The following is a 22,572-nucleotide window of genomic DNA, read 5'->3' as shown; positions in this document are numbered from 1 at the left end:
AATCCAGTGGTGCATCTGTTGTTCCCTGTGGGGAGAAAAGAGGGTGTCAGTTTCATTAGCTGGGTTGATCCTGAGAGCCAGGGTGTGGATGAATAGCTTTCTGTTGCTGGCAGAAGTATCTGTGGGCCAACAGAGGGTCAGGGTACCTCTCAGGAGGTGATTTAGTCCTCTGGCTCCTGGGGTAAGGTAAGGGAGATGGGCATGGGTAGGGAGATGGGCATGGGGGATGCAGGGCATGGCCCAGTGCCCCACACTGGGAAGAGTCAGGGCAGTCCGGCAGGACTGGGTGGGGTGGGGCTGGGGTTGGGGGAATGGGGGTAAGGGTCACTGAGGCTGCAACTGGATGAAAGTTATTTTGGAGAAAACAAAACAGGGCTCTTCATTGAGTGAGTGAACTCTGGGCCTCCCTCTTTATCTCCCCTTGTGAGAAGCCAGGCCTTGCTCTGTAACACAGGGGAGAAGGGTGGGAAAGTACAGAAGGATGTGTGGGGTTGGGGGCATCTATAGAGTGTTCAGCCTCTGACTCTGGGGTCTCATTTCTCACACAGCTTCTAGGGAAGGCCCTGCTGTCTCCTGGCAGGACCTTCCTGGCACTCTGTGTCTGTTCAGATTAGAAGGGTACTCCCTCCCTCCGTTATCCATGCCTGGGGGCTGGGGCTTGTTGTGGGGTGGCAGACTAGGCATCCCTGTATCCTGGTGGCCCTGGGGGATGAGCAGAGGTTGGCAAGGGCCCAGTGACACCAGTATCTTCTCCTAGGAGCTCTGGCTGGGACATCACCCTGAGAAGCAGCATGGAGCAGCAGCCTAACAGAGAAGGCCACAGTCCAGGAAGGACCCCTCAGGGCCCAGAGTGCAGCAGTATTCCTGTGGGCCAAGAGTGTAGTCTGAGAGACCTGGAACATAACCTGGGGAGCATTCTTCAGGGACCAGATTCTGGGTTGGAGAAGCTCCCTCCAAGCCCTGACCCCAAGACCCCACCTTTGCCCCTGACTGCAGCCCCACCCATGCCCTCAGACTTGGGGCAGCCCCTGAAGTTGCCCCTGATGGGCACTGATAAGAAGTACCCGCTGATGAAGCAGCGTGGGTTCTACTCTGACATCCTCAGCCCTGGAAGCTTGGATAAACTTGGGGTGAGTGTGGCAGCCATACCCTACCAAGCCTGAGCCTTCCTTGAGGGTTCTTTTTGCCCTTTCTTCCTTTTATCTATCCATCCATCCACCGATCTGTCTAGCAATTTTCCACCCACTCACCCATCTGCCCATCCTTCTGACCATCCATCTCTGTCCATTCATTCAACAATTCATTACTGAACACCTGCTATGTGACAGGCCCTGGACTAAGCCCCAGTGACAATACACCAGGATTGTCATCCATATGCCTATTGTCATGGGGCAATGGCTTTGGTGGGGAAATACTCCCTCCCCCCGGCCCCAGCTCTGGTTGGGGAGGGGGTCCTGGGACAAGGTGGTGTACTGCTGAGATTTACAAGATAGGTATGAATTTTCTGGGTAAGATAGGGGCTGGGGGGAGTGTTCCAGGCAGGGGCAACAGAAGATACAGAGCCTTGAGATCCATGACAGAGGCCATGGCCCACATGGAGGAGGAGAGTAGAAATAAGAGGAGAGAGATGGAGGGCAGGGGAAGATGGAGAAGGGATATAACTAGGGGAGAGTTCAAAGAGCCCTGTGTGTCCTGGACGGTGGTTTTAGGCAGGGGAGGGACCAATAGAGATAGGGCGAGGACCCATTGATACCCACTGTGCCAGAGGTCCCAGAGTGTCCTTGGCAGTGGAGGAATACACAGAGACACCTGCAGGCCTTACAGCACCTCTGTCTTGTGGCTCAGCCCCTGGACACACACCAGGAGTGTTCTCAGAGTGAGGAGGGGGACTGTGCACGACCAGAATGGGGTTGGGCCAGGGGTGTCCCAGGTGGCCACAGCTTGTCACCTACTGTGGCCTCTGAATGAGGAATTGTGAAAATTCCTCTTCACTGATTCTTCCTCATCCCTGTCCCTGTGCCCCTGGGATGCTCCCTGGTGGGCTTGGGGGAGACACCTGGCCTTGGGGGCCCTACCAGATCCTGCCTGTCCTTGGGATGTTTATGCTCCCTCAGGGCTATGGGGTTTGGTTTCAGGAAGTGTGTCGTGGCCCCTGCACGAACCAGGACCTCCTGCGGCAGGCCAACCTTGACAAGTTCACCCCAAGAGGTCAGTGCCCAGGGGCCTGGGTGGGGGGGTGGGTGCCTTTAGAAGCAGGGCCTCTGGCCTTAGGGAGATTGTCTCCTCTTGGCTGAGGGTTTCAATCCTCTCAACTGTGAAATGGGGATAATAAGAAACAAGGTGCTTTGCAGGGACCCAGCTCATGGTGAGTGCTCGGTGAAGCACAGCTGCTTAATTGTGACTCTTGGCAGAGCTGTGTGTGACAAGGGCACCGTGGTGTGATGGGGCTGCTGAGGGCCAGGTCCCCAGTTCCCTCTGCCTGGCTGGGGACAGTAGGACATTGACATGTGTGTTTTCTGGAACGTGGAACGTGGGCTTGGAGGAGGTCAGGACTGTGTCTGAGTTGTTACCTGGCTCGGGTTGCAGCACCTAGAACAGGGCTTGGAGGAGGAAGGTGCCCAGTATTTCATTGCCAAAGAGGGGAAGGAGGACGCTCCTCTCAGGCTCCGTGATGAGTCTTGTAAGGTATGGGGCAGGTCTGCATGGCGCGGACCAGTCCCCAGTGGCAGAGGGGAGGAGAGGGTGGCTCCAAGAGAGGCAGCGAGCTGGGTGGGGCCCTGAGAGGCAGTGAGGATTTGGTGGGGGGGTGCCCTTCTGGCTGGCCAGTGGACAGGACGCCCTTTTGATCAGCATGGTCCCAGCAGTCTGTCTTTCCACTCTACCCCCAGGAGAGGCCTGGCTCTGTGCTGGCACTGTCCAGATTTGTCTTCTTGAGACCCACAGTCCTCCTGGGGGCCTGTGAATCCCCAAAAGTGGCACAGGAAACATCACATGTACACGCCTCTGTGCAGTGACCTGAGGACCCAGCCTACTGTGGTCAGCAGTTTCACAAGTATCTGTGGCCCAGAAAATGGTTACAAACCACAGATCAAGGGCTGCGGGGGAGCTGGGAATGGGGCTCCTGCCATCCATGGCAGGGGTTGGGGCAGGGCTTGTCAGCAGCTCTGAGGCCCCACCCAAGTGAGGAAGAGCAGCCCGGCAGGGTCACATGGTGGTGGCAGTCAGGGCTCTTGTCAGAAGGCTACGTGAAGGCCTGGGAAGCCTGCCTAGGGCTCCTGGACCAGCAGGGGCGGGGGCCGGGCTTTGCTGTCCTCACCCTGGCTCCTTCTTGGCTCCTGAGATGCAGGGCCAGGCCCAGGAATTCATGATCCTGGGTGTGGAATGTGTTATGGACCCATAGGCTCAAGAGCAGGTGATTAGGGATCTGAAAACTATCCCTGGGCTGGGCCATTTTGGTAGCGTGGGGTTCCCCGAGCACCTGACAGCTCTGGTAAGAGAGCCGACTTAGCTGCAGGTGGATGGCCTCTGCTCAGCCTCTGGAAGCTTCTGTAGAGCCCCAGTGGGTACCCCCAAGGTAGACCCTCCTCTGGTGTGACTACATCTTGACCCCAGAGACATGAGGCCCAAGGAGGGGGTGACTAGAGCCTCCCAGGGGAGTTGTTCGGAGCCATCACTGAGCTGTCCAGAGCCCACCCAGGCCCTGGGAAAGGTGGCTCATCCCCGAAGCATTTTCCTGCACCCCCACCGCTATGGTCTTGGCTTGTCTGAGACTTTCCTTCCCATTTAACACCCTGAGTCCCGGGAAACTGGAATGTCACCCTATCAATGGGTCTCTCTTCACCAGCTCCCTTGCCCTCAGACCTGGAATGGAAGCCTATCTAAGGAGGGGTGGCCATTTTGTGACTTGAGGGTCGCCTGGGGGGTGAGGTGGCGGTGCCACCCACTCCTACAATATCCAGGATGTCCTGAGTCTGGAAACAGTCCCAGTGAGTGAATGGCATTCAGACCCCAAAATGCTTGGGAGGGCCTCTGGGGTAGGGATGGCAGGAACCCATCCCAGACATGCAGGGAGCTACCACTTTGCCTTCCTATCCAGCTGTAATCCTCACTGGTGGTTTGATTCAGCATCTGGCTTGAGCAAAAGCTGCTGGCACCAGGGCTGTGGGCAGAAAGGAGGGGAATGGTTGAGCATGCTGGCTCTGGGCAGAGCGAGCAGGACCAAAACAGACCTTCTGGAGGCCCTTGTCCTCCAGGCTCGTGATCCCTTGGGAGCCTGGTGCGCATCTGGCTTCTCACTGCCACAGGCCAGCTCTGAGCTTCCCATGCCCCAAAGCTGCATGCCTGGTACCTGCCTAGCACTGTGTTTTGGGGGTGTTGGGCCCCAGCCTGAGCCCCTGCAGCTCCTGCCCCTGCCCCTGCCCATAGTCAGAACATTTGAGGTTCCTGAGGACTTCGAGGAGCACCTGGAGCATCAGCACATCGGGTGTACCACCAAGCTGCTCATCCAGACTGACTTCCCGCTGCAGGCCTACGAGCCCAAGGTGCAGGTGCCCTACCTGGTGCTGCCGGGCCAGTGCCCCCGCAAGATTGAGATTGAGAGGTAGGTATGGTTGCGTGAGCAGTGGGAGGGCCTGCCCTCTGGGAGGTGGCATCCACCCACCTCAAGGGGTGAGGGACAGTAGTCAACTAGGTGATCATCCTCATGGCAGAGGTTACTAAGATGGGTCTGTGTGCAAGTGTTCAAATCTTCTAGCCCTTTGGTTTCTTAATAGGAATGAGTTGCTTTCCTTGCTGTGGAATCAGGGAGGGTGGCATTTAAGTCAACGTGGTGGAACTGACAGGCAGGATGCAAGGGCAGTTGGGGCCCAGGACACCAGCCCCAGCCACCATTCCACTTCCTGATGAGTCCCAGAAGGGCAGAGGGCCCTGGAGGGGTCACTGGGCCACACCCCTACTGCCTCGACTCCCTGGGCCCTTGCTGACCCCCATGGAGACACCTCACATGTGCCGAGCTGTCATGAGATTTCCTTGTCTCCCTCGGCCAGGAGGAAGCGGCTGTACCTGAGCCTGGACATTGAGCAGCTGCTGGCCAGCGAGGGCATTGACTCCGACAAGCTCATGCCCAGGCACCCAGACCCTCACCACCCCCAGACTATTGAGCAGGGTCATGACCCGCTCTTCCCCATCTATCTCCCACTGAAGGTGAGTCCAGCTTCCACAGAGGGCCGATGGTCAGGAGATGGGGGTGCAGGACTCCAGCAGAGGGATCAGACTCAGAAGGGGATCCCATGGCAATCACAAGCACTCACTTGTCAAACAGGACAACTGCATAGTCAGAGTGCTACCCCCACTCCTGGGGTTTCAGGCATCCTAGGCTGGGGCAGGAGGGACCCCAGGACCTCTGGAACACTGACTCCCTGCTTCTTCCCTGGGAGCCTGGGAACCCTGTGTACATGAGCTCTGTCCCCATCCCACCCACAGGCACCAAGAAGCAGCCCAATTGGACTGTGGAGTAGTGTTCAGGCCTCCCTGACTACTGCGTCTGGTGTCACTGGGATGGGGAGACCTGTGGTGGAGGAAGGCACCATTGTAGCCCCTTTGGGTACCAATGGGGAAACTGAGTCCAGAGGAGGAAGAGGGAGCATAGCCTGCTCTGGTTTTCACCCACTTCCCTGCCCTTCCTCTCCATGGTCCTGAGTATCTCTTGCCTGGTGGTCCCTGTGGGGAGACAGAGTTACATATCACCCTACTAAAGATGGCCTTCTGACAACCTGATCTTCCATTGTTTCTGAGTCTGGGTGGGTGCTCAGGAAAATCCAAGGGCCACCGCTTCCCTTGGACCTGAGCTGAGTGATCCTGGCCAGTGGTGGGGGAGAGCCCATATCCTGCTCTGAGTCCCCAGATACCCCTCTGCCTGAACCTCAGTGTGGCTTGATTGGACAGGGTTTCATAGAGTCAGACTCCACAGACCCCTGTGAGCAGCAGAGGAGGCACTCAGGCCCCTGGGCCCCAGTCTTCAGCTTCTGCATCTGGGGAGGAACCTACTCAGGCACCCCTACCCTCTGGCATGCCCAGCCCACTTGGGTCCACCAAGGGCGAGCCGCCTGCTCCCAGCATCTGCTGTTTTCTTCCAGGTATTTGACAATGAGGAGTTTGACTGCCGGACTCCCAGTGAGTGGATCAACATGGGCTTGGAGCCAGGGTCTCAGAGCAGGAAACCTGTCCCCGGAAAAGCCCTCCTGCCCACCGATGACTTCCTGGGGCACGGTGAGCAGGGTCAGCAAGGGCAGGGGGACAGGATCTTGTCTGCACCATCCTGTCCTGGCAGCCCAGCCATAGACTCCTAGACTGCCCTGGGGCCTCAACCATGGGAGGTGGGGGCCCCACATTTTGAGGCCTCCCAGCTGGGATACAGGCCAGCGGGCTGGCCGCATAGAAGGAAATGCAGGGACCAGGGATGACATGGGTGGGTGGGCTGGGGAAGGGACAGCTGGATGGTGTCTAATGTTAAAAAAAAAAGTCTTTGATTTATTGGCAATGAAAAATATGCAAGATTATTAGACATGTTCAAATGTGTATAAGGGGCACAATTCAAGCCTTTCCATCCCGTGCCCCAGAAACCGCATTGCTCCACCTATAACTGTGGCCTCTTGGCTTTCACCTCTGCATGGACAACACACACACTGTCACACTCACACTCACACACTTGCTTTCAAACACACGTATTCATAAGCCCACTGTCACACTCACCCACCATCCCTCACACACACACACAGTTGCACTCATATGCAAATTTTCAGCACACAAACACATATGCCTACTGTCACCCATTCACAACCGCTATCACACCCACACACACATCCCCACACTGATGTTGCACAGATTTGCCAAATCTTGCCCTTCTCTGCCCTGGGGGCCGTGGAAGCTCTCTCCAGTTTGCTGCTGTCTGCCAGGCTGACCTTCCACGGTCACCACCCTGGCCTGCCACCATGGCTGGCATGACTACTCTCTATGTAGGCATCCTAGGAAGGTCTGGGTTATGAGATTGGAGGTGGCTGTCCCCATGTGCAGGGCGAAGGCCTCTCTGCTCCCTGCCCAGTGTGTGGATATGCAGCTGTGGAGTGGGGAGTGGGCCCAGTGGGCCAGCGCCCAGGCGGGAGATAGGATTGTGAGAGCCATGCTGGTTTTCAGACTGCTCAGCCTCCAGGGGGCCTACAGCGAGTCCGTTGTGCAAGCTCTAAGTTTATGTTTCAGTTTAAAAACATGTAAATGCTAGAATCAATTTCTTTGTACTAGATAAGAAACCCAGAATGTTCCCTTTACTTTGGACTTAATTACAAAAATAATTTAACTCAATTGTTCCCAGATCTCCAATTCCTGGTGATAAAACCAGAAGGTTTGGGGCTGTATTAACCTTAAATGTACCAGGTAGTGGCTTCCCTGAAGTGCTTCTGCTTGCACTGCTTCATATGGGCCCTGGCCCTGGGTGGCAGCACTAATGGTGGAGCGTTTCTGCCAGACCTCTGCTTTCTGCTGGGGGCTTCTTGTGACATCTTTTCCTTTAAGCTGAGTCAAGACAAGGTCAGCATTTTCAAAAAGGAAACTAATTAGGAAGAGGAGGGAAAAGCAAAACAGAGTCAAAGCTGGTGAGGTATATCCCACAGCAGCCTCCTTTACTTATCTACCTGGCATCAGTCAGTGGGAGCATTTCTTTGGAATTCCAACCCGGAGAAGATGCATGCACAGTATGACTTTAGGCTCTGTGAGACACACAAACAAGGTAACAAATCAGAAAGTGCCTGGGGCAAAGGTGCTATTTTAGGCAGAGATGCTTCTACAAGGAGAAGCCACTTGAGCAGGGAACAAGCCAGCATCGAGGTGACCTGGATGAAGACTGTTCCAGGCAGAGGGCACAGCCAATGCTAAGGCCCTGAGGCAGGAGCAAGCTCCAAAGTTATAGGAATAGCCAGACATCCAGTGTGGCTGGAGAGGAATGAGTGGGGGAGGCAGTGGCAAGAGGTGAGCTGGAGTAGTCAAAGGCTTTCAGCCCAGGGAGAGGGTGGGAGGCCCATCCTGGCCAAACAGCCCCTGAGGCCCACTTTGAGGCCATTGCAGGGAAGCAGTCTTCTACCCTGCCCTGCCCTGATGGGAGGAGCCCTGGGGGCTCAGCTGCCACATGCAGCCTAAGGGCTTCCCTCGGCCTTGAAGGGGTCCAGTTCAGACGTGATAAGCTCTACACCTAGATCCTCAACAGGGCTAGGCAAACAAGGACTAAGCAAACAAGCCCCTGTTTGCTTGGGGCTTTCCTGCCTCCTGTCCCAGCCCTGCTGGCCTGTGTCTCTCTCTGCCCCGATGGAGTCATGCAGAGCATCAGGGCAGAGAGACCTGCCTGGTTCCCCAGAGGCAAACTCAGCTGGAAGGAAGTAGGCTCCCCACTCTGCTGCCAGAGGGTGGGGGTCAGCATGGTGGGAGAGAGGCCAGACTAGTGACCACTGAGACCTTTCCTAGCACCCACTGCCCACATGCAGGGACCTTTTCCCACCCCATGGCAGGGAGCACTAGTGGGCTCCCCTCCTGTTTCAGAGGACCCCAAGAGTCAGAAGCTGACGTACAAATGGTGCGATGTTGGCGTCCTGGACTATGACAAGGAGAAGAAGCTGTACCTAGTGCACAAGACGAATGAGGATGGTTTGGTGCGAGATGAGATGGGGAAGCCCATCCTGAATGGAGGGGTAACGGCTGAAGGTACGAGGTCTCTGCCCCTGCCTCAGGCAGACCCCCAGCTCAGGCCCGGCCTGGCCTGTGACTGAGGCCAACCCTTGCCCAGGGTATAGCCAGCTCGGGTCTGAATGCCCCCTTGCTCTGTTGTCCTGGGGCTGTCTGTCCCCCAACCAGTGAGAACCAGAGGACGCATCACTCAGAGACCCCAGGAAGGGCAATTGGCCATTATTTGATATGCCAGCTCTCAGCAGCTGGCAGTGCTTCTTTCAGTGTCATCTTGAGAAGGAGCCTGAGGCCCAGCAACTAGTGATGTCTGCCCTGGGTGTGGCATCAGGAATGGGCACTTGAATAGCCACCCCTGTATAACTCCTTGTCTGTACACAGCTTTTTACAGTTTACAAAGCACTTTCACATCCATCCATGACAACCTGTGACGTGGGCAGTTCAGGGAGTGTTGTCATACCCATTTCACAGATGTGATGGGGTCACTTGCTCAGAGACACCATGCATCAGTGGCAGAGCCAGGCTGGAATCCAGTGCTCCTGCCCAGAGGGCCCCACTGCATGTTCCTTTCTCCCTCCACTCGACCCCAGGAAGGCCACCCCTCCTGATCTGCCAGTATTGGGTGCCAAGGATCCAGCTTCTCTTCTGTGCTGAGGACCCACGTGTGTTCACACAACGTGTGGTCCAGGCCAACGCCCTGCGCAAGAACACGGAGGCACTGCTGCTATACAACCTGTATGTGGACTGTATGCCTTCTGAGGGCCAGCGGCTCATCAATGAGCAGAGCCTGAGCAAGATCAAGCAGTGGGCCATGAGCACACCTCGGATGCACAAAGGGCCCTCGTGAGTGCCCCCCCGGACCCTTTCCCACACCAGAGCAGCACCTCCTCCAGGGAGCTGTCCAGTGGGGAAGTAGTGCTGCCCAGTGGGGGAGGGGGGATGCTCCCTCCATGCTCATCTGTTTGGGGCTGTCTTGCTCACTGCATTATGGATTTCTTGGGCCCCAAACAATTTCTTGTTCATTTCCAGATCTCTCATTATCAATATGGACTCATGGATTCTTAATTTTATTCCAAGGGTTATAAACTGTTACTACCATTTTTAATTTTGATGCTCAAATTGTCCCAGCTTTGGCCAGTGGGAGCCTCTTCAGGCTGATTCCTGTGTCCGTTTGATATGTTCTTATTGTTCATTGAGTATGCTTTTACTTTCTGGCACAGCAAGAAGTTCCAGCCTCATCTTACTTTCCCAGACCCAGCCCTGAAATTAGCTGTTTCCCCAAGGATCCCCGGTTCCTCTTGGTGGGGAATGGTATTTAGAAGCTGAGATTTTTTTTTTTTTTTTTTTTTTTTTAATGCGGTAAGCGGGCCTCTCACTGTTGTGGCCTCTCCCATTGCGGGCACAGGCTCCGGACGCGCAGGCTCAGCGGCCATGGCTCACGGGCCCAGCCGCTCCTCGGCATGTGGGATCTTCCCGGACCGGGGCACGAACCCGCGTCCCTTGCATTGACAGGCGGACTCTCAACCACTGCGCCTCCAGGGAAGCCCCCTAGAAGCTAAGATTTTGACATTAAGATGTGCTTATTGCTACTGGGAAATCAATACTTTGAGGTCCTTAGAGCAGACAGATCTAAGATATATATATTATTTATTTATTTTATATCATATCATATATTCTTTAAACTTCTTTTAAAATTTATTTTTGACTGCGTTGGGTCTTTGCTGCTGTGTGCAGGCTTTCTCTAGTTGTGGCTAGCGGGGGCTACTCTTCATTGCGGAGCACAGGCTCTAGGCACACAGGCTTCAGTAGTTGCGGCACATGGACTTAGTCGTCGTGGCTTGCGGGCCATAGAGAGCAGGCTCAGTAGTTGTGGCGCACAGGCTTAGTTGCTCTGCTGTATGTGGGATTTTCCTGGACCAGGGCTTGAACGCCTGTCCCCGGCATTGGCAGGCGGATTCTTAACCACTGCACCACCAGGGAAGCCCCTCATACCATATATTCTTATATTACATTATGTTACATATAACCTCCATGCACATGTCTTTATCTATCTATTATATATCTATCTGTTAAAAAACATGAGTTCATACTGATACCTTCATATTGACTTCAGACCACAGGGCTCATTCTCACTTGTACATATTTGTTACTTCTTTTTCTAAAAGAAAATTGGCTTTTATTCCTCATAGTATATTTGCTTATTTGCTCAGTCCTGGAATACACAGAAAGTAGTTTCAATTGCTAATCCATACCTTTGGAGGAAAAACTCTACTAAGTAATCTTTGATATTTGTTTAGTTTTCTTTTTCTCTTTAAAAAGAGAGTGGGAAAAATAAATAAATAAAAATAAAAAGAGAGTGGGGGGGGCTTCCCTGGTGGCGCAGTGGTTGAGAGTCCGCCTGCCAATGCAGGGGGCGGGGGTTCGTGCCCCGGTCCGGGAAGATCCCACATGCCGCGGAGCGGCTAGGCCCGTGAGCCACGGCCGCTGAGCCTGCGCGTCCGGAGCCTGTGCTCCGCAACGGGAGAGGCCACAGCAGTGAGAGGCCCGCCTACCGCAAAAAAAAAAAAAAAAAAAAAAAAAAAGAGAGTGGGGGGGCTTCCCTGGTGGCACAGTGGTTGAGAGTCTGCCTGCCGATGCAGGGGACATGGGTTCGTGTCCCGGTCCAAGAAGATCCCACATGCCGTGGAGCGGCTAGGCCCATGAGCCATGGCCACTGAGCCTGCATGTCTGGAGCCTGTGCTCTGCAATGGGAGAGACCACAACAGTGAGAGGCCCGCTTACCGCAAAAAAAAAAAAAAAAAAAGAGAGGGTGTATATAGTCCAAATACTATGTTCAAAAGTAACTTGGTTTAGTTCTTCTCACCCCGCTCAGTGGGATATATTCATTTGATGAACTATAGCTTGGTCCGTTTGTTTTATAAATATAAATAAATATATGTGTATATATATATAGAAAATACATGTAAAATATACATATAATATGTGTATTATATTGTAATATATACATATATATTGTTATATATTACATTATATATAATATGTATGTATAAAATTTAGAGAGAATATATATACATATGTAAATATTTCTTTATATATATAATATATACACACATATATAAAACATACTCACTAATATATGTTACTCAAAAAGTTATACTCAGAGGGCTTCCCTGGTGGCGCAGTGGTTGAGAGTCCGCCTGCTGATGCAGGGGACGCGGGTTCGTGCCCCGGTCTGAGAGGATCCCACGTGCCGCGGAGCGGCTGGGCCCGTGAGCCATGGCCGCTGAGCCTGCGCGTCTGGAGCCTGTGCTCCACAACGGGAGAGACCACGACAGTGAGAGGCCCGCGTACCACAAAAAAAAAAAAAAAAAAAAAAGTTATACTCAGAGATTTGTCCCTCTTCACTCTCATTCATTCTATCCTATCCACATCTCCCATCTTTTCCACTCTGTTCCCACTCATAGGTAACCAATATAACTAGTTTCTGGTTTATTTTTTCTGTATTTCTTTTTGCACAAATGATATTTTCATGTATATTTTCTTATCCCCCTTCGTACATGCAGAGTAGTACACTATAGATATTCTTTTTATTTTGCCTTTTTCATTTACAATACATCCTGGGAATCAATCCTTATCAGTTCATTGAGTCTTCCTTCATTCTTTTTTATAGCTGCATAGTAATCTGTTGTGTGGATGGATGTACCATGTATCATGGTTTATTCAACCATTCTCTAATACATAGGCATTTAGGAAATTTCCAGTATTTTGCAATTACAAACAATGCTACAATGAATAACCCTGTGCACTTGTAATATTCATATTGATGGAGGTATAGCTTTATATAGTGTACGTTCTGAGAAGTGGAATTGCAAGGTCAAAAGATAAGTACTCACTGTACTTTTGTTAGGTATCACCACATTTTCCTCCATAAGGATTTTGCATGCCCACCAGCAATGTGTGAGAGTGCCTGTTTCCCCACCCCCTTGCCAAGAGTGCATTGTTATACAATTTAATTTTTTGCCAGTCTGGGAGGTAAGTCTGTAAGTATTATAAGTGAGGCTGAATGTCTTTTCAATCTTTTCATACAATTAAGGACAATTTTTATATCTTTTTGTGACCTGTCCATATTTTTTGCCCATGTTTTTCTCTTAGGTTTTTGAGGTATTTTCCCTCTAATGTTATGAGTTCTTTATATATTAAGGATATTGGTTCTTTAAAAAAATAATTAATTAATTAATTAATTAATTTTTGGCTGCGTTGGGTCTTCGTTACTGCCCATGGGCTTTCTCTAGTTGTGGCGAGCGGGGTCTACTCTTCGTTGCAGTATGCGGGCTTCTCACTGCGGTGGCTTCTCTTGTTGTGGGGCACGGGCTCTAGGTGCATGAGCTTCAGTAGTTGTGGCACGTGGGATCAGTAGTTGTGGCTCATGGGCCCTAGAGCACAGGCTCGGTAGTTGTGGCGCACAGGCTTAGTTGCTCTGCGGCATGTGGGATCTTCCCAGACCAGAGATTGAACCATGTTCCTTGCATTGGCAGGTAGATTCTTAACCACTGCACCACCAGGGAAGTCCCAAGGATATTGGTTCATTATCTGTGATGTATGTTGTAAATATTTTCTACTGGTTTGTCAGTTGTATATTGACTTTGCTTATAGTAATCTTTGCAATATAACTTTAAAAATATGTAAACAGTTCTATTAATCATTTCTTCTATTGCATCTGGATTTTGAGTCATAGTTAGAAAGTCCTTCCCTATATTGAGGTTTTCTTCTAGAACTTGTATGGTTTCATGTTTTTGCCTTTTATATCCTTGATTCATCCTTATGTATGGTGTGTGGTATGGATCCAATTTTATCTTTTTCCAAATGGCTAACTAACATTTATTAAATGGTTTATTATTACCCATCAGCATTTATTGAAACCTCCGCCTATGACACAGTGATTTGAGAGGCCACCTTTATCATACACTAATTTCTATGTGTACTTGGGTCTATTTCCAGAGTTTCTGTTCTATTCCATTGTTCTGTTTGTCCATTTATGCACTCATACTACAGTTTTTTTCTATAATTTTTTAATAGATTTATTTATTGTTATTCATTTATTTTTGGCTGCGTTGGGTCTTCGTTGGCGCGCGTGGGCTTTCTCTAGTTGCAGTGAGTGGGGGCTACTCTGTTGCGGTGCGTGTGCTTCTCATTGCAGTGGCTTCTCTTGTGGAGCACGGGCTCTAGGCACACGGGCTTCAGTAGTTGTGGCGCACTGGCTTAGTTGCTCTGTAGCATGTGAGATCTTCCCAGACCAGGGATTGAACCCGTGTTGCCCGCATTGGCAGACGGATTCTTAACCACTGCGCCGCCAGGGAAGTCCTTGTACTACAGTTTTTATTTATTTGTTTGTTTGTTTGTTTATTTATTTTTGGCTGCACACGGGCTTTCTCTAGTTGCGGTGAGCGGGGGCTACTCTTCATTACGGTGTGAGGGCTTCTCATTGCGGTGGCTTCTCTTGTTGTGGAGCACAGGCTCTAGGCATGCAGGCTTCAGTACTGTAGTATGTGGGCTCAGTAGTTGTGGTGCATGGGCTTAGTTGCTCCGCGGTATGTGGGATCTTCCTGGACCAGGGCTCGAACTTGTGTCCCCTGCATTGGCAGGCGGATTCTTAACCACTGCACCACCAGGGAAGTCCCACTACAGTTTTAATTATAGATATTTTACAGTATGTTTTAATGTCTTGTAGGGCCATTATGTATATGGTAAAATATACATAATATAAAATTCACCATTTTAACTATTTCTAAGTGTACAGCTCAGTGGCATTAAGTACATCCATGTTGTTGTCCAATCATCACTACCATCTATCCACAGAATGTTCATCATCCCAAAGTGAAACTTTGTACCGATTAAACTATAAGACCCCATTCCCCTCTCCCCCAGCTCCTGGCAACCACCATTCTATTGTACTTTCTGAATTTGACTACCCTAAGTACCTCATATGAGTAGAATCATATATACTTATCCTTTTGTGACTCCTTCCTTCACTTAGCATAATGTCTTTCAGTATCATCCATGCTGTAGCATGTGTCAGAATTCCCTTCCTTTTTAAGGCTGAATAATATTCCATTGTATATATATACCACATTTTGTTTATCCATTCATCCGTTGATAGACACTTGATTGCTCCCATCTTTTGGCTATTATGAATAATGCTGCTGTGAACATGGGTATACAAAGATAACTTCATGTCCCTGCTTTCTGTTCTTTTGGGGATAAACCCAGAAGTAGAATTACTAGATCATATGGTAATTCTATTTGTTGTTGTTTAGTTTTTATTTCATAATCATAAACTTAACTCTGTAATCCAGCTAGACTTGGAAGGGGATAAGGAAAACTTGGAACCCAAAAAACTGCAGTGAGAGCACAAAGATTATAGGCTATTATGAGCAAATGAGAGAAGGAATGGTCTGGTAGTTAAGATACAATGCAAGTCAAATTTATTAGTTATTCACAGTCAGAAATGGTGAGCTTCTTGCTGGTCTTGCCGAACCTGGACCCAAAGCACTCCATGGTTTTCACAATATTCATGCCCTCTTTCACCTTGCCAAAGACCACGTGCTTGCCACCCAACCACCCAGTCTTGGTAGTGTAGATGAAAAACTGGGAACCATTTATGTGGGTCCAGAATTTGCTATGTACAAGATGTGAAGACCCATATGCTTCAGAGTGATGCTTATTATCAAATTTCTCCTTGTAGATAACTTGCTGCCAGTGCCATTATGGCACGTGAAGTCATCACCCTGGTACATAAACCCTGGAATAGTTCTGTGAAAGTAGGGACCTTTATAACCAAATCCTTTCTCCTCAGTGCTCAGAACACTCAAGTTTTCTGCTGTCTATGGAACTTTGTCAGCAAACAGCTCAAATGAGACATGGCCCAAGGCCACATCAACAGCGAATGTCAAAGAACACTGTGGGGTTGACCATCGTGGGGTAGTGCAGGGTGGCTTTGGGTGGCATCAGTGGTGTCGGCAAAGCCCTATTTTTAATTTTTTGAGAAACCACCAACATGTTTTCCATAGCAACTGCACCATTTTACATTCCTAGCAGCAGGGCACAAGGGTTCAAATTTCTCCATATCCTCACTGACACTTTCTATTTTCTGTTTTTTTTTTTCCTTAGAGTAACCATCCTAAAGGATGTGAAGTGGTATCTCCTTGTGATTTTTATTTGCATTTTCCTAATGATTAGTGATGTTAAGCACTTCTTTTCATGTGCTTATTGGCTATTTGTATATTCTTCTTTGGAGAAATGTGTATTCAAATTCTTTTGCCTATATTCAAATCTAGTTTTATTTATTTAGGTTAGTTAGTTAGTTAATTAGTTAGTTATGGCTGTGTCGGGTCTTAGTTTTGGCACGTGGGATCTTTCGTTGCAGCACATGGGCTTCTCTTTAGTTGTGGCACACAGCCTGTCTAGTTGTGGTGCATGGGCTTAGTTGCCCTGTGGCATGTGGGATCTTAGTTCCCTGACCAGGGATCTAACCCATGTCCCCTGCTTTGGAAGGTGGATTCTTAAGCACTGGACCACCAGGGAAGTCCCCAGTTGTTTTCTTGTTGTCGCGTTTTAGTTCTTTATATACTCTGGATATTAATCCCTTATCAGATATGTGATTTGAAGATTTTTTCTCCTATTCCATGGGTTGCCTTTTTATTCTGTTGATAGTGTCCTTTGTGTAACTAGGACACAAAGGTTTTCATTTTGGTGAAGTCCAATTTGTCTATTTTTCCTTATTGCTTGTGACTTTGTGTCATGTATAAGAAATCATTACCAAATCCAATGTCGTGAAGCTTTCTTCCATGTGTTCGTTTAAGAATTTTACAGTGTTAGATTTTATGTTCAGATCTTTGATCCATTTTGAGTTAAATTTTGCATATGGTCTTAGGTAAGGGTCCAAGTTCATTCTTTTGCATGTGAATATGCAGTTTTCCCAGGACAATGTGTTGAAAAGGCTGTCTTTTTCCCCATTGAATGATGTTGGCACCCTTGTTGAAAATCATTTGACTATATATATATGAGGGTTTATTTCTGGGCTGTCTTTTCTATTCCATTGGTCTCTCAGTCTGTCTTTATTCTAGTACCACATATTTTGATTACTGTAGGTTTGTAATTAGTTTTGAAATTGAAAAGTGTGAGTCTTCCCACTTTGTTCTTTTTCAAGTTTGTTTTGGCTATTTGGGGGTCCCTTGAGATTCCATATGAATTTTAGGATGAATTTTTCTCTTTCTGCAAAAAAATTTGTTGGGATTTTGATAGGGACTTTGCACGCTTATTTCCTCATGTGAGCTTTAGTATCACCTTGTCTAGCTGTATTTTTAAAACGCTTGGTATTTTTATTGTGATAGCATTATATTTTTAAATTACCTTAGGTATAGCTGACATCTTTGGGATCCTGAATTGTACTATCCAAGAACAAGGAATGTTTGTCCATTTGTTCAGGTCTACTTCTGTGTCTTTCAGTAGTGCTTTAAAGATTTTTTCATATAGGTTTTGTATATTTCTAAGTATTTTATCTTCTTTGTTGCTATTATAAATGGGCTTTCTCTACTCTTACGTCTATTGATTGATTTCTTTATGCCAATTTACATCCTGTTACCTTCCTGAAATCATTTAATGTTTGAGTTTATCATTGATTCTCTGGGACTTTCTAAGTGCACACTATCTGTAAATAGAGATAGTTTTACTTATTATTTTCCAGTTCTTATTCCTCTAATTACTTTCTCTTGTCTAATTGCATTTTCTAATACCTCCAGTACAATATTGAATAGTAGTGGAGACAGTAGGCATCATTATCTTGTTCCTAATATTAGTGGAAATACCTCTAGTGTTTCTCCCTTAAGAAAAATGCTAGCTTTAGGGTTTTGTTTATTTAATAATGTAGCTGTTGATTTCTATTTTCTTAAATTTTTTTTTTGTCACAGGCTATTTAAGTACCCATGGAGATAATCATATGTTTGTCTCCTTAGATCTATTCACATGGTGAATTATATTAATTGATTTCCTAATACTGAGACAACCTTGCAATCCTTTAATAAATCCCACTTAGCCATGGTGTATCATTTTTTTTTAAACATTTTTATTGGAGTATAATTGCTTTACATTGGTGTGTTAGTTTCTGTTTTATAACAAAGTGAATCAGTTAGGGGCTTCCCTGGTGGCGCAGTGGTTGAGAGTCCGCCTGCCGATGGCAGGGGACACGGGTTTGTGCCCCGGTCCGGGAGGGTCCCACATGCCGCGGAGCAGCTGGGCCCGTGAGCCATGGCCGCTGAGCCTGCGCGTCCGGAGCCTGTGCTCCGCAAAGGGAGAGGCCACAACAGTGAGAGGCCCGCGTACCGCAAAAAAAAAAAAGAATCGGTTATACATATACATATGTTCCCATATCTCTTCCCTCTTGCGTCTCCCTCCCTCCCACCCTCCCTATCCCATCCCTCTTGTGTATCATTTTTAATGTGGTATTAGATTTTGTCCATTAATATGCTATTTAGAACTTTATCATTGATATGTGATATTGGCTTGCAATTTTTTTTGTACTTCTTTATACAGATTTGAAGCAAAGTTATACTTGCTTCATATAAAGAATTGTGACTTTTCCATCTTTTTCAGTACTCTGGAACAATTTATGTTGCATTGGGGCTGTGTGGTCATTCTTTTGTAAAACAATTTGGACATGGGGCTTTTCTAGTTTTTCTATAACTTTATTTTTCTACAGATATTTGATCTATTTAAGCTTTCTTTTTTCTAATGGGGTCAATTTTGGTATACTTTGTTTCTCTAGAAAATTATCCATGTTACCTAGTTTTAAAAATATATTTGCATAGACAACTCTTGTTGTCTTGCTTTGTATGTTGCTTTTGAGACATCTGATGTCAAAGTCCCCTTCTCTTGTAAGTTGTTTGATTTTTTTTTTTTCTTGGAGACCTTGGAGATTTTTTTTCTTTTCATCTTTAAAGCCTAATCATTTTACTAGGGTATGTCCTAGAGTTGATCATTCTGATATTTTTTTCGCAAGTACACAATGGGCCTTTTAAATGTATAAATTCAGATATTCTTTTATTTCTGGAAAATATTCTTGAATTGTAGTTTTAAATATTAGTTCTGTTCCATTGTTTTGTTTCTCTTCATCAGAGACTCCATACTATCAATCTATCCATTTATCTATCTGTTGTGTTGCTTCTTCTTTGTCTGTTTCTAATTCAACTACTTTCTGATCCTTTTCTGTTCTTTCTTTTTCTCATTTTCATTCTCTTGGTTTTATTCGTGACTTTCTTAAATGTATTTTATTACCTTTTTAATTTGACTGTATTATTCCATGGCCAACTTGTAATTTAGCTTTCCTTCATAAGATAATTTAGTTTCTTCCATTTTTCCCCTGAGTCCAATTAAATATCGTTTCTTTTCTTCCTGTTATTTGCCTATTTCTATGCTTTATTTTTCATATGCCCAAATACTTGTTTGAAGAGATTTACTTTAGTTTGAAGTGTTGTGTTAGTTTTCTTCTGCTTTGTCTTTTTTTTGCGGGGTGTGTGAGAATTTTCATCAATTAAGGTGTTTTCTTTCTTTTTCTTATAGTAGCTTTATATAAATGTAGTCTTTCACCTACTCATTTCATTGATTTGTAAAGATTTACAAGATTTCTAGTCCCAGGGCGCCCTCCTCTGTTAGTATAGCAAACTGTGTTTTTTTTTTTTTTTTTTTTTAAATAAATGGCCATGTAGGGGGGCAGGTGTTGGGGGGAAGGGTCATGTGTCCTCCAAATTTTTTGTTCTCTCTTGCAGGACTCTAATTTTCAGTTTTGTTTCTTTCTCCCTCACCCTCCAATCTCCAAAGGATTCCTCTTCTTTCCTTTTACCTTCCCCCCTCATAAGTCACGCCTTTCAGAGAATCCTACCTTGAACACATGCAGCTAAATCCCTTCCTTTTAGTAAGTGCACCTGTGATTTACCAGGACTCTTGTTTTTGCAGTTAGGAGAGACTTTCTCTTTCTGGAAGGATTTTAGGTCCATATGGGGGCTACCATACACCACTCTTCTGCACAGTTTTTCCCAGACTGCCCTTGTTCTCCATGAAGGCTTGCAGCTGGAGTGTGAGAGTGCACTGGGAGTTGATGTTTATTTTTCTACTTGAAGATAATGTGAGTTTGGACATTCTCTTTATTCTAGTTATGCTAAAGGTGTACGTTTTGGGTAGTGCTATTTGTTTTCCTTGCTTTTCTTTTCCTCTTCTCTTTTTTTAAAACGTGTGCTGGGAGAGTTGAATTGATGTGGCCATCATTATCATGGTTGTCCAGAATTCCATTTCTTCAGTTTTATATCATTTAGAGTATCTTTGACTATAAATTACAAAGATGCTTGGCTCAGATTGGCTTAGAAAACAGGGAAATTCATTTCTTTACATGTAACAAGAAACCTGACGCAGGACATCCCAGGCTTGGACCTCAGGGCTCTGTCTGGTGTCTGCTGGCTTTGTTCTCAGGGAAGATGGCAGCAGCAGTTTCAGAAGCACAAGGTCCAGAGTCCATTGACTCCTGCTGTGGATTAGATTCCCTAGAAGTAGAGCCTGTTTCAGGGATTCATGTACAAGTGATTTTTTGATGCAGTCCTCTCAGGAGAATCTACAAGCAAGTGAAGGAGGCAGGATAAGATGGAGGAAGCATCTAGGCAGAGGTGGGGTTTTAGGAGAAGCTAGCCTCTGATCCCACGGGGAATTCTGGAGCATGAATGACACCACAGAGTTTGTCCTGAGGGAGACGGGACAAGGGGCCTTGATTCTATATCTCTGCATCAGTCACTGGTCAGTCACAACTGGGTCCTGTAGCCACTCCTAAACAATTACAGTTGGGACAAGCCCCACCAGGATCGATGTAGACTAGTTGAGATATACCCCTGGAGCTGGGGATGGTTCCTCTTCCCCTGAGTCATGTGAGAAAGGAACAAATCTGGAGCAAAAGTGAGGTGTAGTTAGGAGGCAATGGATATCCGTCAGGCGGCCAGCCACGTGTGTGGCAGGTACCTATCTTGTGCCAGGACTGGGGCACAGTGGTGAGCACCCCCAACAAAGGGCTCTCAGTCTAGCCAGGAAGACAGGCAGTGAGAAAGCTGGGTGTCTGGGTTCTGATGGGTACTGTGATGACAGAGAAAGGTAAGGGAATACAGATTTCTTGGAGGGGCTGCTTTACATCAGGTGGTGAGGAAAGGCCTCGCTGGGGTGAACATTTGAGCTGAGGCCTACAGTGCAAGGGGAGAAGAGGATTCTGGTTGAGGGAACAACGGTGTCGAAGCTGAGAGGTGGAGACACGTCTGGGGGATGTGAGGAGCAGTAGGGGGTTAATGCAGCTGGAGTGGACCAGAGAGGGCGCTGTAGCCTGGGAGACACTGGAGACGGAGGCCGGATGCCATGAGGCAGGCACAGGCGGTAAGAAGGAACGCGTTCACGGGCCTGCAGTGTGAGAGGAATCAGGAAAGGGCTTTGAGCCGAGGACTGGCTTGACCATTTACATGTTTAAAATATCTTTTTTTTTCCTGCCAAGCGGAGAATGGGTTTTAAGGGGGCAAGTGGGGGAGGCAGAGAGGTCAGTGAAGAGTGGGAAGCAAAATGGGCAGACTCAGGGACTGATGTGATCCTGGGGGCGGGGGTGGCATAGAAGAGGCACGACGGGTGCTGGTGGCTGGGGGCCAGGTAGGAGGTGTGCCCAGGAATGCAGAAGGGATGCCCCAAACTCATGTCCCCAGAGCCTGGGGCCCAGCTGGCCCACAGTGTGGTGGTGGTGGGGTGGAGCCCCCCTGATTCCGCCTTCTCTGCTCCACATGGGCAGGGTTCTGGAGCACTTCAGCAATCTCTCCAGAGAAGTGAACCTGGACTACGAGCGCAGCATGAACAAGATCAACTTTGACAAAATCGTCTCCTCCAAGCCCAAGACGTTCTCCTATGTGACCCTGCCTGAGAAAGAGGAGGAGAAGGTGCCCAAGCAAGGTGATGCTGGCTAGACAGAGGCAGGCCCACGGCCATACCCGGCCAGAGCCCCTCCTGCTCCTCCCTCTGGGACCTCCCCTGTCCCCAGCATTCATCACCTTCTTTTCCTACCTGTCTGGAGAGCTGGGGGTTGGGGTCGTGGGGGTGGGGTAGAAGAAGGCTCTTTGATTTATTATTTTTTTAATTTTAATTTTTAAATATTTATTATTTATTTATTTATTTTGGCTGTGCCGGGTCTTAGTTGTAGCATGCGGGATCTTTTTAGTCGCAGCATGTGGACTTCTTAGTTGTGGCATGCATGTGGGATCTAGTTCCCCGACCAGGTATCGAACTTGGGCCCCCTGCAGTGGAAGTGCAGAATCTTACCCACTGGACCACCAGGGAAATCCCGAAGGCTCTTTTAAAAATAGTAGTCTGAGCAGTGCAGAAGTGGCAAGGTAAACATGGACTAGGAAAGCAATTGTCCAGAAGTGGATGAAAAGTGCTCTGATTTTCTGACCTAGGGACATGCAGTCCTTTTCTTCCTCCAGTAGCAAGAGTAGGTTGGCATTGCTGCAGCTCCATTTGACATGTGGCAGACCGAGTCTCAGAGCTCCTTGCTTGGAGCTCTCTGATCCCTGCCCCAGCTTCCATGTGTGTGAGGTGCCCAGGAAACTGGGGTGGGGTGCAGACCATGGGCACTCCCAGGGGCCTGATGCCCACGTCTTCCTTTCTTGGTGCTCCAGGGCAGGCCCCAGATGGGCCCCAGGGGTTGTGTGCAGGTTGGCTGGGAGGGGGTGAGGCGGGAGCCCATGGTTCTCACCCACCTTGAAGGGGCCTGTGATCCAGAGTGAC

General features: G+C 48.2%; 1 protein-coding gene and 1 pseudogene across 2 annotated transcripts in view; one reads left to right on the top strand and one right to left on the bottom strand.

Moving 5' to 3' along the window:
• The window catches only part of DNAH1 (dynein axonemal heavy chain 1), a gene marked incomplete at both ends in the record, with an annotated part of 78,203 nt that overhangs the window by 4,495 nt on the left and 51,136 nt on the right, over nt 1-22,572 (top strand). The window contains 8 exon segments of the mRNA XM_079712716.1: nt 745-1,130; nt 2,136-2,208; nt 4,426-4,600; nt 5,046-5,202; nt 6,135-6,267; nt 8,584-8,745; nt 9,315-9,567; nt 21,581-21,738. Coding sequence (XP_079568842.1) covers nt 745-1,130; nt 2,136-2,208; nt 4,426-4,600; nt 5,046-5,202; nt 6,135-6,267; nt 8,584-8,745; nt 9,315-9,567; nt 21,581-21,738 — 1,497 coding nt within the window.
• Nucleotides 15,214-15,696, bottom strand: LOC307059818 (peptidyl-prolyl cis-trans isomerase A-like; annotated as a pseudogene). The gene has a single exon. The product of its transcript is annotated as a peptidyl-prolyl cis-trans isomerase A-like (transcript).

Source organism: Hyperoodon ampullatus (genome assembly GCF_949752795.1).
Source record: "Hyperoodon ampullatus genome assembly, chromosome: 10".
Taxonomy (NCBI): domain Eukaryota; kingdom Metazoa; phylum Chordata; class Mammalia; order Artiodactyla; family Ziphiidae; genus Hyperoodon; species Hyperoodon ampullatus.
Note: the sequence above shows the minus strand (reverse complement) of the source record. Positions and strands in the feature narration are given on the sequence as shown.